This window comes from Bombina bombina, chromosome 1 (genome assembly GCF_027579735.1).
Source record: "Bombina bombina isolate aBomBom1 chromosome 1, aBomBom1.pri, whole genome shotgun sequence".
In the NCBI taxonomy this organism is placed as follows: Eukaryota; Metazoa; Chordata; class Amphibia; order Anura; family Bombinatoridae; genus Bombina; species Bombina bombina.
The window spans coordinates 831,528,949-831,543,683 of NC_069499.1; the positions used below are offsets into that span (position 1 = coordinate 831,528,949).

Here is a 14,735-nt window from a genome sequence, read left to right on the forward strand (position 1 = left end):
GAATGTCAAGCAATTTGTTCTTGGAAGACGCATCCGCTGCCCAAGATTTTAACCAAAGCGCTCTGCGCCACAATAGCAAACCCAGAATTTTTTCGCCGCTAACCTAGCCAATTGCAAGGTGGCGTCTAGGGTGAAAGAATTAGCCAATTTAAGAGCACGAATTCTGTCCATAATCTCCTCATAAGAAGAAGAATTACTAATAATCGCCTTTCCTAGCTCATCAAACTAGAAACACGCGGCTGCAGTGACAGGGACAATGCATGCAATTGGTTGTAGAAGGGAACCTTGCTGAACAAACATCTTTAGCAGACCTTCTAATTTTTTATCCATAGGATCTTGGAAAGCACAACTATCTTCTATGGGTATAGTGGCGCGCTTGTGTAGAGTAGAAACCGCCCCCTCGACCTTGGGGACTGTCTGCCATCAGTCCTTTCTGGGGTCGACTATAGGAAAACAATTTTATAAATATGGGGGGAGGTACTAAAGGTATACCGGGCCTGTCCCATTCTTTACTAACAATGTACGCCACCCGCTTGGATATAGGAAAAGCTTCGGGGGGCCCCGGGGCCTCTAAGAACTTTTCCATTTTACATAGTGGTTCTGGAATGACCAGATAATCACAATCATCCAAATTGGATAACACCTCCTTAAGCAGAGCGCGGAGATGTTCCAACTTAAATTTAAAAGTAATCACATCAGGTTCAGCTTGTTGAGAAATGTTTCCTGAATCTGAAATTTCTCCCTCAGACAAAACCTCCCTGGCCCCCTCAGACTGGTGTAGGGGCCCTTCAGAAACCATATCATCAGCGTTCTCATGCTCTACAGAATTTTCTAAAACAGAGCAGTCGCGCTTTCGCTGATAAGTGGGCATATTGGCTAAAATGTTTTTGATAGAATTATCCATTACAGCCGTTAAATGTTGCATAGTAAGGAGTATTGGCGCACTAGATGTACTAGGGGCCTCCTGTATGGGCAAGACTGTTGTAGACGAAGGAGGGGATGATGCAGTACCATGCTTACTCCCCTCACTTGAGGAATCATCTTGGGCATCATTTTTACTAAATTTTTTTATGACATAAAATACATATAGTTAAATGAGAAGGAACCTTGGTTTCCCCACAGTCAGAACACAATCTATCTGGTAGTTCAGACATGTTAAACAGGCATAAACTTGATAACAAAGCACAAAAAACGTTTTAAAATAAAACCGTTACTGTCACTTTAAATTTTAAACTAAACACACTTTATTACTGCAATTGCGAAAAAGTATGAAGGAATTGTTCAAAATTCACCAAAATTTCACCACAGTGTCTTAAAGCCTTAAAAGTATTGCACACCAAATTTGGAAGCTTTAACCCTTAAAATAACGGAACCGGAGCCGTTTTTATATTTAACCCCTTTACAGTCCCTGGAATCTGCTTTGCTGAGACCCAACCAAGCCCAAAGGGGAATACGATACCAAATGATGCCTTCAGAAAGACTTTTCTATGTATCAGAGCTCCACACACATGCAGCTGCATGCCATGCTGTCCTCAAAAACAAGTGCGCCATACCGGCGCGAAAATGAGGCTCTGACTATGATTAGGGAAAGCCCCTAAAGAATAAGGTGTCTAAAACAGTGCCTGCCGATATAATCATATCAAAATACCCAGAATAAATGATTCCTCAAGGCTAAATATGTGTTAATAATGAATCGATTTAGCCCAGAAAAAGTCTACAGTCTTAATAAGCCCTTGTGAAGCCCTTATTTACTATCTTAATAAACATGGCTTACCGGATCCCATAGGGAAAATGACAGCTTCCAGCATTACATCGTCTTGTTAGAATGTGTCATACCTCAAGCAGTAAGAGACTGCACACTGTTCCCCCAACTGAAGTTAATTGCTCTCAACAGTCCTGTGTGGAACAGCCATGGATTTTAGTTACGGTGCTAAAATCATTTTCCTCATACAAACAGAAATCTTCATCTCTTTTCTGTTTCTGAGTAAATAGTACATACCAGCACTATTTTAAAATAACAAACTCTTGATTGAATAATAAAAACTACAGTTAAACACTAAAAAACTCTAAGCCATCTCCGTGGAGATGTTGCCTGTACAACGGCAAAGAGAATGACTGGGGTAGGCGGAGCCTAGGAGGGATCATGTGACCAGCTTTGCTGGGCTCTTTGCCATTTCCTGTTGGGGAAGAGAATATCCCACAAGTAAGGATGACGCCGTGGACCGGACACACCTATGTTGGAGAAATTAACGACAGCCAAGTGGAAAATAATGCCCATAAATTTTCACCAAGTACCTCAGAGAGAAAAACGATTAACCTGCCAGTAAACGTTTTAAATATATGAAATAATAATAAAAGCCTGTTGCTAGTCGCTATCACTGCAGAAAGGCTATAAGTTATATGTATACCGTATTTTCTTAGTGAAGTGCCATTCCCCAGAAATACTTTAGTGCCAACATACATACATAACAGCCTGATACCAGTTGCTACTACTGCATTTAAGGCTGTACTTACATTATATTGGTATTAGCAGTATTTTCTCAGTCAATTCCATTCCTTAGAAAATAATATACTGCAACATACCTCTTTGCAGGTGAACCCTGCCCGCTGTCCCCTGTTCTGAAGTTACCTCGCTCCTCAGAATGGCCGAGAACAGCAAATGGATCTTAGTTACGTCCGCTAAGATCATATACAAACTCAGGTAGATTCTTCTTCTAATACTGCCTGAGAAGAAACAACACACTCTGGTGCTGTTTTAAAACAACAAACTTTTGATTGAAGTAATAAAAAACTAAATTTAATAACCACACTCCTCTCACACATCCTATCTATTAGTTAGGTGCAAGAGAATGACTGGGTGTGACGTAGAGGGGAGGAGCTATATAGCAGCTCTGCTTGAGTGATCCTCTTGCACTTCCTGTTAGGGAGGAGTTAATATCCCATAAGTAATGGATGACCCGTGGACTGACTACACTTAACAGGAGAAATAAATACTTATAAAATATAAAGTATGTAATTTTAGTTAGAGAAAATAGAGGAAAGGAATGGCCAAAAATGATGCGTGAAATCAGTGCTGCCATAGTAATACAAACATAAAGAAGTGCTGCATGTGTCAAATTGTTACACTTATCTGTATTTGTCTTTTCTTTTTAATAACAATGTTACTTGTTAGAGACTGAGGGGATTTAATGTTTTCACTACCGTAGCGCAGCTGCTCACTATACAAGAAGTGAATCACAATGCCAGAACAAAAGGGATACAGTCACAATAGGGATGCGCATACGTGCAACCTACTCCAACAGTAAGCGCACACACTAAGTAATAAGCATATTATTTTTTATATTTTTCTTGGAGGCAGCGTGGGCCGCACAAAATAAGGTTGTGGGCCACATGAGGCCCGCAGGCTGCCAGTTTGATACCCCTGCTCTATACCTATAGAATATTTTCAAAAGTATGATATAGGATTTCTGCTGTACATCTATAATCTAAAACCCATGTATGTAATTAAGTCCTGTCTAAAACTAAACTGCTGTAAATAATTTTAACTCACTAAATAATGCACATTCTATCTTTTACTATAAAAATATTTACCTAATAAAGATGTTTAATTTTAAAATTAGGTAATTAAAGAACCCTTCTACAAATAATTCATACTTTCTAAACATTTGTTCCTCTTCAGAAAGGAGGTCATGTTGGCTGAGAAACTCATTCCGACTGTTTCTCATCAGCCTCTGTAAAGAGCAAACATAGGTGCCAGACTAGAAGGTAGTTTGTATTTTTAGATTCTTCCAACTACATTGACTTCTATAAAACAAGCACCTAAATATGTATAGCTTAGAGGAGAGAAGGGAAAGAGGTTATATGATGGCAACTTTCAAGTATATTAAAGGGCTTAGTAAAGCTGAGCCAGTGAGTATTTTACATAAAAAGGAAAAATCAAGAACAAGGGGTCATGATCTCAAGCTGAAGGGTAGTAATTTGAGTAATCTCTTCTTTACAGAAAGGGCAATTGACTCATGGAATAAACTTCCACAAGAGGTGATAATGACAAACACTGTGGGGGACTTTAAGAATAGCACAAAACAAAGGATGTGAGAAGCACTCGATGACAGCTGGTTCAAACGTTTTAATGGACAGGGTATCCAAACAGCAATTGACAATAAACGGTGTTTGAAGGGACTATGTCTGGAACAAGCATAAGGCTATCCTAGCAACTGGATAAGTTTAAGGAAATATCGGGCAGGCTTGCTGGGCCTATGGCTCTTATCTGCCATCAATATCTATATTTCTATCATGCCAAGTATTACTACATACACCACTCAGAGCAGCTTATACAGTACCCAGGTCAAATTAAATTGCAGTACAATATTGAGTGTCAGTGCAATGAGACTAGACTGCATATGTTGCCTCTTTCTTTTATACAATTCTTAAAAGTTAATGGTTTTCTGGGTTTTTGCACTGCAAGTATTAAAGTTGGTGATTTTGAGTGAATGCAAGTCTTTTTTTTCAGCAGATATGCATCCCAAAAGGTGAGAATTATTATGTGAGTAATATGTTTGTTTATTTTAAAGACTATAATATATAATTAGTGTTTATAAAGCATTTTAAAATAAATATAGAACACTTCTTGGAAAAATATTTTGTTGGAGCTTGAATACAATATGGTGTGTTTTTTTTTTTTAATTATATCCAATACTTAAACATCTGAAAAGTAGGCTGCTCAGACATTTAGAAATAGCATAAGATGTGCTGCTACTAGCCTGTATTATTATCTCATGCAAACGTCCCATGAGTAATGCTGGAGACCTGTTTTACCACAGACGTGTGTATTTGAGGTCTCTTATTTTGTAAATGAAATAAGTTATTGAAAATGGAGTAGCAAGAAATCAATCACTCTTTAAAAAGGTGTAAGAAGCTTCTCATAGTCAGCAGTGGGTATCTACCAAAGCTGAAGCTTATGCCATAGGTAAGAAGAAACCCCACGCTTTGGTTTGAGGAGGAAACTTTGTGCAAGACATTTCTAGTTAATGCTTCTTATCCTGATGCAAAAACATTGAAAGGATAACATTTATTTAAAGTATTTAAGGAGGACAACCTTGTCTACCTGTTTAACTAAAACTTCCTTTTAAGAGATGTAGGATGCCGCAACAGACCTAATGAAATGAGTCTGGATTTTTACATTTGAATGAAGTTGTTTTTTATTCTTTTTGACAACAAAATGGAGACTAAGATGTAGAATTGCTGGTTTTCTTGGTAGCTTTGAAATAAGATTTGGATACTCTGATAAATTCAAATCTGTGAACAACACACACTTTTGACTGTTCTAAGAAATTGAATGACATGGAGCAACCAAAATGTCAGAATTAATAATCTTTTAAGAAACACCTTTTAGTAGGAAACAAAGGTGAGTTACAAAAACTGCCTTACCTTCATGGGTTTAAAAAAAATAAAATAAAATAAAACACACACAAGGCAGAACACAAAGAGGAACACACAGCTCAGAAATGCCTTGCTGCTGGATAGGCTACAAGGAGATCTTTTGAAACCTTGTGTAAATGCTCTAAATAATGCTGAAGAAAATAAAGAACCAAACTATGATCCAAAAAATAAATAAGATCTCTGAAATCAAAAATCTTTTCAGAGACTGAAAGAATGTCAAAACAAGGTGAAGAGCAATCTCTTAATGGAAAAGAACCAAAAGCACAGAAATCTGAACTTGCAACTAACTATTAGATAAACCCATGTCTGTGCCATTTTGAAGAAAACGGAAATTCTGAAAAACGATGCAAAATTCCTATAAAAAAAAAAAAAAACATTAAAAAAGGAAACAAACCAAAGCATACCTTCTACTAAAAATAGCCCAAACCTTGTAATATAGGTCTTAAATACCACTAAACACAGTAGAACTCCATAATCAAAAAATGCATAATAGAAAATGCAAAAGCACTTAGATTGAATTTCACAAGTAGTAGATTTTTTTTCTGACATGTTTGTTAGTTTTATTTTCCTTCTCACTGCATCATGTGACAGCCATCAGCCAACCACAAAATGAATATACGTACATTCTGTGAGCTTCAGAAGGTGTGCATATAAAAATATTGTGCACATTTAGATAATGAAAGTGAATTGAAAAGTTGTTTAACCCTTTCAAGTCCTTTGTCGGAATATATCCGACAAAGTGTTTTACCGTATGCGGTCAAACGCCGGATATATTCCAACATCTCCAATTTTACATTTCACAGCTAAATAGCGCCATCTAGCGGTGACTTGCTATTTAGCTGAGAAATTCAAAAGTGTGGCGCGAAAATTAAATAAAACTTGCCGGCTGCAAGTTTTATTTAATTTATAGGACTGGAAAGACTAAGACTATTTTTTTATATATATTTTATCGGCACAAAACTATTAGAGAATCAAGTATTTAGTAACCACCAAGACAGAACATGCTGTGATCTGAGTGGTCATTGCATGTCTGCATAAAGAACATGCAGGAACTGCTAGTGTTTTCGCTTTGCAGCAATGCTCCACATCAGCCTTTTCTCTTCAAACAGTGCTGTGCTCTGGTTACACTGTGTACGTTATCTTTAATACAGTGCAGCCAGAATTAAGCATTGTTTTTAGAGAACAGTCAAATACAAAGCAGTGCAGCAAAGCAGCAGCACATTGATTGATGACTGTCTCTCAGAGATTTTTTTCAACCCCACCCCATAGCCTTTTGCTGGTCTGCAAAGTTGCGACTTATGAATGGAAGATGTTCTTGTGAGCATTGCACCTTTTTATTAATACATTTTTACCTTATAACATTTATTCAAGAGACATATTAAAAACTGCTAAATGTATAGATGGAGCCTGTGGCAATAGATAATCCAGGTAAGGAACCACCAACACACAGTTCTTATCACAGATAAAAGTCCCCAGAACCTTCATAAGATTCTGGGAGTGGAAGCCAGACCAAAACGGAAGAGCAGCAAACTGAATATGCAAACCTTAGAAATTGATGATGAACCCATTGAATAGGGATATAAAGGATGAGCATTCTTCGGATATACAGAAAACATGAATTGTCACTGTTGAACAAGAGAAAGGATAATATGAATAGCTTGCATCTTGAAAGGAGGAACCCAGAGAAACTTGTTTAAAGTTTTCAAGTACAGAACAGATCTGTAAGTTCCTTCTTTCTTGGGAACAATTCCAGAACTGGAACAATTACACCCATAGACACCAGATCTGAAATAGACTGGAAAAGGCTCTTGCTTTTACAAGAGTCTTTGGAACATGAGATAGAAGAAACCTTCCCTTGGGAGGCCTTGATCTGAAACCTAATTCTGTATCCTTGGGAAATAATGTTCAGAACCCAAGGATCTTGAACAGAATGAAAAAGGCGTTATCTGCCCCTTACCAGAAGATCTGGATTAGGGGCCGTACCCATGTATCTGGAACCACCTAATTGCAGCACCAGATAAGGATGCTGTACATATCACTGCACAAGAATGGCCTACCTGTTAGTATGCTGAGCTAGCAGTACAAGTGCACAATGTACATTGTAAGAAATAAAATGTCTTAACAAGTCAGACTTGCTTCATTTGTTTTAACAAATTTATTTCATTGATATTAAATATGATAAATGTTTTCTAATGTGCAGTGAATTATATATATATATATATATATATATATATATATATATATATATATATATATATATATATATATATATATCCATCCCTATAACTACTGTCTCTTAATAAATAACAGAATTTATGTTTACCTGATAAATTACTTTCTCCAACGGTGTGTCCGGTCCACGGCGTCATCCTTACTTGTGGGATATTCTCTTCCCCAACAGGAAATGGCAAAGAGCCCAGCAAAGCTGGTCACATGATCCCTCCTAGGCTCCGCCTTCCCCAGTCATTCGACCGACGTAAAGGAGGAATATTTGCATAGGAGAAACCATATGATACCGTGGTGACTGTAGTTAAAGAAAATAAATTATCAGACCTGATTAAAAAACCAGGGTGGGCCGTGGACCGGACACACCGTTGGAGAAAGTAATTTATCAGGTAAACATAAATTCTGTTTTCTCCAACATAGGTGTGTCCGGTCCACGGCGTCATCCTTACTTGTGGGAACCAATACCAAAGCTTTAGGACACGGATGAAGGGAGGGAGCAAATCAGGTCACCTAGATGGAAGGCACCACGGCTTGCAAAACCTTTCTCCCAAAAATAGCCTCAGAAGAAGCAAAAGTATCAAACTTGTAAAATTTAGTAGAAGTGTGCAGTGAAGACCAAGTCGCTGCCTTACATATCTGATCAACAGAAGCCTCGTTCTTGAAGGCCCATGTGGAAGCCACAGCCCTAGTGGAATGAGCTGTGATTCTTTCAGGAGGCTGCCGTCCGGCAGTCTCGTAAGCCAATCTGATGATGCTTTTAATCCAAAAAGAGAGAGAGGTAGAAGTTGCTTTTTGACCTCTCCTTTTACCAGAATAAACAACAAACAAGGAAGATGTTTGTCTAAAATCCTTTGTAGCATCTAAATAGAATTTTAGAGCACGAACAACATCCAAATTGTGCAACAAACGTTCCTTCTTTGAAACTGGATTCGGACACAAAGAAGGCACGACTATCTCCTGGTTAATGTCTTTGTTAGAAACAACTTTCGGAAGAAAACCAGGTTTAAACACTAAAAAACTCTAAGCCATCTCCGTGGAGATGTTGCCTGTACAACGGCAAAGAGAATGACTGGGGAAGGCGGAGCCTAGGAGGGATCATGTGACCAGCTTTGCTGGGCTCTTTGCCATTTCCTGTTGGGGAAGAGAATATCCCACAAGTAAGGATGACGCCGTGGACCGGACACACCTATGTTGGAGAAATATATATATATTTTTAACCAGTATTTTAAGAATTTAAGTGTCTATTCACATTTTGTGCACAGGATAGACTCATTTCTGCCTTTTTTTTATAAGGAAAACTCACAAGGCTCTACTAGTGGATAGGATAACACCTCTACAAGTATTAAAAAAAAAAAAAAAAAGGTTGTTTTAGTAAGCACTGGGACATACGTTTGGAAATGGAAACATGTATGTTTTTCTAATCTTGACACAACTTCTAAAAAGTGTCTCTCTCTTCATATTCTAAATGTTAAATGCATTTGTCAATCCATGCTCTAATATGTATGTAGTACGTATTTGCTCATTCTCATACTAACTTAATCAAATACCCCTCCCTGTTTCAGATTTTAGAGAAGGAGGCATTTAAGTAACAAGTATCTGGCTTGGTGAGTATTGACATAGGAATAAAATGAAAAGGTAAGACTAACTTGAAAAAGAAAAAAAACTGGAGATACTAGATACTTATAGGGTATTTATATGAAACCCCCCAAAAATATTTTATAATACAGACATAGAAGTAAATTGGATTTTTTTTTTCTTTTAATTGTATTATCAAATTAGCTTAGTTCCCATGGTATTATACCTAGGTAAGGTGTCTGGAGCACTACATGACAGTGTTGCCATCTAGTGCAAATGGATAACATTCTTGCAACTGCTGTCATATAGTGCTACAGACGTGCAAGCTCCTGACCGGACGTAACTGCTTTTCAACAAAGATACCAACAGAACAAAGAAATATTTGCTAATAGAATTAAATAAGAACGTTTTTTACAATTGCATGCTCTATCTAAATCAGGGTTCTTCAAACCATGGGTCAGGACCCATTACTGGGTCACAACACCATGTTTACTGGGTCGCGACTTGTGTGTGTGTTATGAGAGTTTCTGGTGTGTGTGTTGTATGTTGTGTGTGTGTTGTATGAGAGTGTGTGTGTGTGTTTTAAGAGAGTGTGTGTATTACCTATACAACACTTTCAAATTTGACTACAATCAGGAATAAAATGCTCACAAAATAGTCACTTTGCGAAAAATCTTGTATATTACTTCAGAAATTTTCAGACCAAGAATACAAATAGGGTCATGAAAGTATTTTGTATCATTGAACTGGGTCTTGAGGAAAAAAGTTTGAAGAACCCCGATTTAAATCATGAAAGAAACATATGGGGTTTCATGTTTCTTTAATGCACTATAATGGAAAATGAATATTCTAGGATGTAGCATAAAATACTGCAAATTGCTTTTATAAATAAAATTTGCTTAAATCATATTACTCATTGAAGACGGTTGGATTCTTGTTAATCGGCTGCCTGGACCCTGAAGATCAGACTCCAAACTACGACTGCTTCTTACGGCTTCAAGAGAACGTAAACTTGTTTTCGCCAAGTTAGGCATACTGTGGCGTAACTCATCTGAAATAAAGAAATAGAAATGTACAGTAAAGAAACACAATTATCTTCACTGCTCACATATATGAGTGACATACTAGATAATTAAAATAAAACGCAACCTTTCAACTCAAACTTTTCAACCTTCCTCCCTCAAACCTTCCTTAAAGGGACACTAAACAGAAATTGTAAAACTACATGTAAAACTTCATGATTGCAAAATTGTTCTTATATATGAAGGTTTGTAATGAAAACTGCAGCTTTATTTTGTCAAATGAGTATATTGTTTTATGTGTATTCTTTTCACTTATTTCCCTGTCCCCCAGAACAAAAGAACCCTTGCTAACCAATCACAAACTAATATTCAGATACAGAACAAACTCTCGGCTGAATTACGAGTCTTGCGTTAGCCTTAAAAAGCAGCGTTAAGGGGTCCCAACGCTACTTTTTAACGCCCGCTGGTATTACAAGTCAGGCAGGAAAGGGTCTACCGCTCACTTTTTTTCCGCGATTTTAGCATACCTTAAATCCCCTTACGTTAATTGCGTATCCTATCTTTTTAATGGGATTTGCCTAACGCCGGTATTACGATCGCCTGAAAAAGTGAGCGTTAGACCCTCTCCTGTCAAGACTCCTACCGCAAATTAAAACTTTAACCCCTAATCTGCCGACCGGACATCGCCGCCACTTTAATAAATATATTAACCCCTAAACCGCTGCACTCCCGCCTCGCAAACACTAATTAAATTTTATTAACCCCTAATCTGCCATCCCTAACATCACCGACACCTACCTACATTTATTAACCCCTAATCTGCCGCCCCCAACGTCGCCGCTACTATATTAAATTTATTAACCCCTAAACCTAAGTCTAACCCTAACACCCCCTAACTTAGTTAAAATAAATACAATCTTGCCTGTAAAATAAATATAAATCCTAAGCTAGCTACAATGTAACTATTAGTTATATTGTAGCTAGCTTAGGGTTTATTTTATAGGTAAGTATTTAGTTTTAAATAGGATTAATTTATTTAATAGTAGTAAATTTTTTTCGTTTTATTTAAATTATATTTATTATAAATATTATTATATATATATTATAATTATATATATATATAAAAATATAAATTTAAAATATATAATTTAAATAAAACGAAAAAAATTTACTACTATTAAATAAATTAATCCTATTTAAAACTAAATACTTACCTATAAAATAAACCCTAAGCTAGCTACAATATAACTAATAGTTACATTGTAGCTAGCTTAGGATTTATATTTATTTTACAGGCAAGATTGTATTTATTTTAACTAGGTACAATAGTTATTAAATAGTTATTAACTATTTAATAACTTCCTAGTTAAAATAAGTACAAATTTACCTGTAAAATAAATCCTAACCTAAATTACAATTACACCTAACACTAATTTAAATAAAACGAAAAAAATTTACTACTATTAAATAAATTAATCCTATTTAAAACTAAATACTTACCTATAAAATAAACCCTAAGCTAGCTACAATATAACTAATAGTTACATTGTAGCTAGCTTAGGATTTATATTTATTTTACAGGCAAGATTGTATTTATTTTAACTAGGTACAATAGTTATTAAATAGTTATTAACTATTTAATAACTTCCTAGTTAAAATAAGTACAAATTTACCTGTAAAATAAATCCTAACCTAAATTACAATTACACCTAACACTACACTATAATTAAACTAATTACCTAAACTACCTACAATTAAATTAAATAAACTAAATTACGAAAACAAACACTAAATTACAGAAAATAAAAAAAGAATTACAAGAATTTTAAAATAATGACACCTAATCTAATCCCCCTAATAAAATAAAAAAGCCCCACAAAATAATAAAATTCCCTACCCTATACTAAATTACAAATAGCCCTTAAAAGGGCCTTTTGCGGGGCATTGCCCAAAGTAATCAGCTCTTTCACCTGTAAAAAAAAATATAATACCCCCCCCCCAACATTAAAACCCACCACCCACACACCCAACCCTACTCTAAAACCCACCCAATCCCCCCTTAAAAAAACCTAACACTACCCCCTTGAAGATCACCCTACCTTGAGACGTCTTCACCCAGGCGGGCACATGTGGACCTCCAGAGGGGCAGAAGTCTTCATCCGATCCGGGCAGAAGAGGTCCTCCAAGTGGCAGAAGTCTTCATCCAGGTGGCATCTTCTATCTTCATCCTTCCGGAGTGGAGCGGGTCCATATTCAATCCAGCCGACGCGGAGCATCCTCTTCATCCGACGACTGAATGATTGGTTCTTTAAGTGACGTCATCCAAGATGGCGTCCCTTGAATTCCGATTGGCTGATAGAATCCTATCAGCCAATCGGAATTAAGGTAGGAAAAATCCTATTGGCTGATGCAATCATATAATAAATTAATCAATTAATAAATACCTCTATACACTGCCGAAAATCAACTTGCCTCAATACTAAATTACTTTCTGCAAGTATCAAGAAAATAGTGCCTCGTACGTGGAAAATGCCCTTTTTATGCCCTTCTTACATTGTGGCTTGAAAAACAGTTTTGCATTCACAGCCACATGTCATATCTTACTGGCCACCTCATTTCAACATGAAAACCAAAAGGAAGAGCTCACCTCCTCTCTTGCACCCTAGAACTCCCATGCTTGGAACTAACAGAAGCAGAACACTTTATTCCAGTGCCCCAAAGCAAGCAGAGGTAATAAACAAGAGTGTGTTCATACCTAGCATTATAGTAGTTAGATCACTAGATTTAAATCAACCTTTTTTATTAGAATCATATATCCATACACATTATATATATATATATATATATATATATATATATATATATATATATATATATATATATATATATATATATATATATATATATATATATACATACATACATACATACATACATACATCTATATATATATCCATAAATACATACATACATAGACACAGACAGTGTTCTCCACAGAAAATTTTGCCAGCCGTGTGGCATTATGAAGTAGCCGGGTGGAGGCAGTGTAATATTTTCTATTATATCATTTTCTGCTATGCAAAGCACAAATTAATTGCAGAAGTGAAGAAAAAGGTCCTCTGGAGAACACCAATTTAAATACTGTATATATGTAGTTCGACACAGTACAGTATAGAATGTAGAGGTGCTGTATAAGATTTAAGCATAACAACTTGCATATGTATGCAATTTTATGGTATGTGAGATCACACTATTTTTAAACTTACAGCATCATATGTACAGACTAATAATGTGCAACAGTCACAAGCGAATAACATCAGAAGTCTGGGACAAGACAGCATATAGTTCACTGCTGGTTTAAATGTGGTGAGCTAAATGTATGATAATTTGTTTATCACTGATAGTTTGACGATGGGAGAAAAACACTGCAACATCATACATACATACTGTAAACACACACACACACACACCTCCTTTAAATCCTTCAATCAGTTTGGTTCCTACCTAGGATGAACTGGAGCTCTGCTAGGGTTATAGAGTTAGTGCAGATGAAGAAAGAAGGTTTGATACTTATTACTAGGGATGCACCAATACCAATTTTGTTGTTGTTTATGACCGAGTACCGATACCAATTATCCAGGGACGTTCGCCCCCCATGTAACACTATTGAGAGGCAGCGTACAGGACTGATTTTCTCCATTGCGCTACATGGGTAATAGGAAAAGCCAAAGCCGTGCTGAAGTGCCACCTGTTTGCTGTCTATATATCAGCACAGAAAATTGGACCAATAGGAGGCAGCCCTCTTGATGCTTCCTAACGAGGAAGCCAATCAGAGACGTCATGTTTTCCTGGTGATTGACAGCACCAGGAGAACGTGACCCGCGTTGATTAACTCCCTGCACATGGGAGCCGCATAGACTGATTCAGCGAGGTACTGGCGGGAAGTTGGTTGAAGTCGACTGCTGCCACTTGTAGTCTGGACTGGAGCACAGGGATCTTGAAGAATTTCAACGTCAAGCTGCCATCATCATCTGCTCCCCTGCCCAGGTCTAAGCTGCCATCATCATCTGCTCCCCTGCCCAGGTCTATTGTTGGGGACATCGATCGTTTCAGGACGGTGAGTAACTTAGCTTCAGAGCAGGAGCAGATGAGTATGTTTTACTTGCAAGTCCCAGAAGTTCAAGATGTTTCCTTTTTCTTATATTATGTATGAGACATGTTGGCTAGTAATTCTGCTGAATAGCTAATAGTAAGTTGCTAACATTTTCGGATTTCCTAACATGGTAAAATAAAACAAAAAAAACCCCACACAAATCCTTTATAGCCGGGGGTGGGTGGAAGCAGGCTATAACGGATGTGTGTTGTCTCTTCCTCTCTCCCTCGATCCCCATAGCCATCTCTTGCTCCCTCCCCATAGCCGTCTCTTCCTCTCTTGCTCCCTCCCCATAGCCGTCTCTTGCTCACATTCCTGCT

The 14,735-nt window shown here is 37.1% G+C and overlaps 1 protein-coding gene across 1 annotated transcript in view; it reads right to left on the minus strand.

Moving 5' to 3' along the window:
* LOC128646032 (SLAIN motif-containing protein-like) overlaps positions 1-14,735 on the minus strand; it is a 131,697-nt gene that overhangs the window by 29,832 nt on the left and 87,130 nt on the right. Inside the window, exon 7 of the mRNA XM_053699438.1 lies at positions 10,154-10,291. Within this exon, the coding sequence (XP_053555413.1) occupies positions 10,154-10,291 (138 nt within the window). The remainder of the gene's footprint in view (positions 1-10,153; positions 10,292-14,735) is intronic.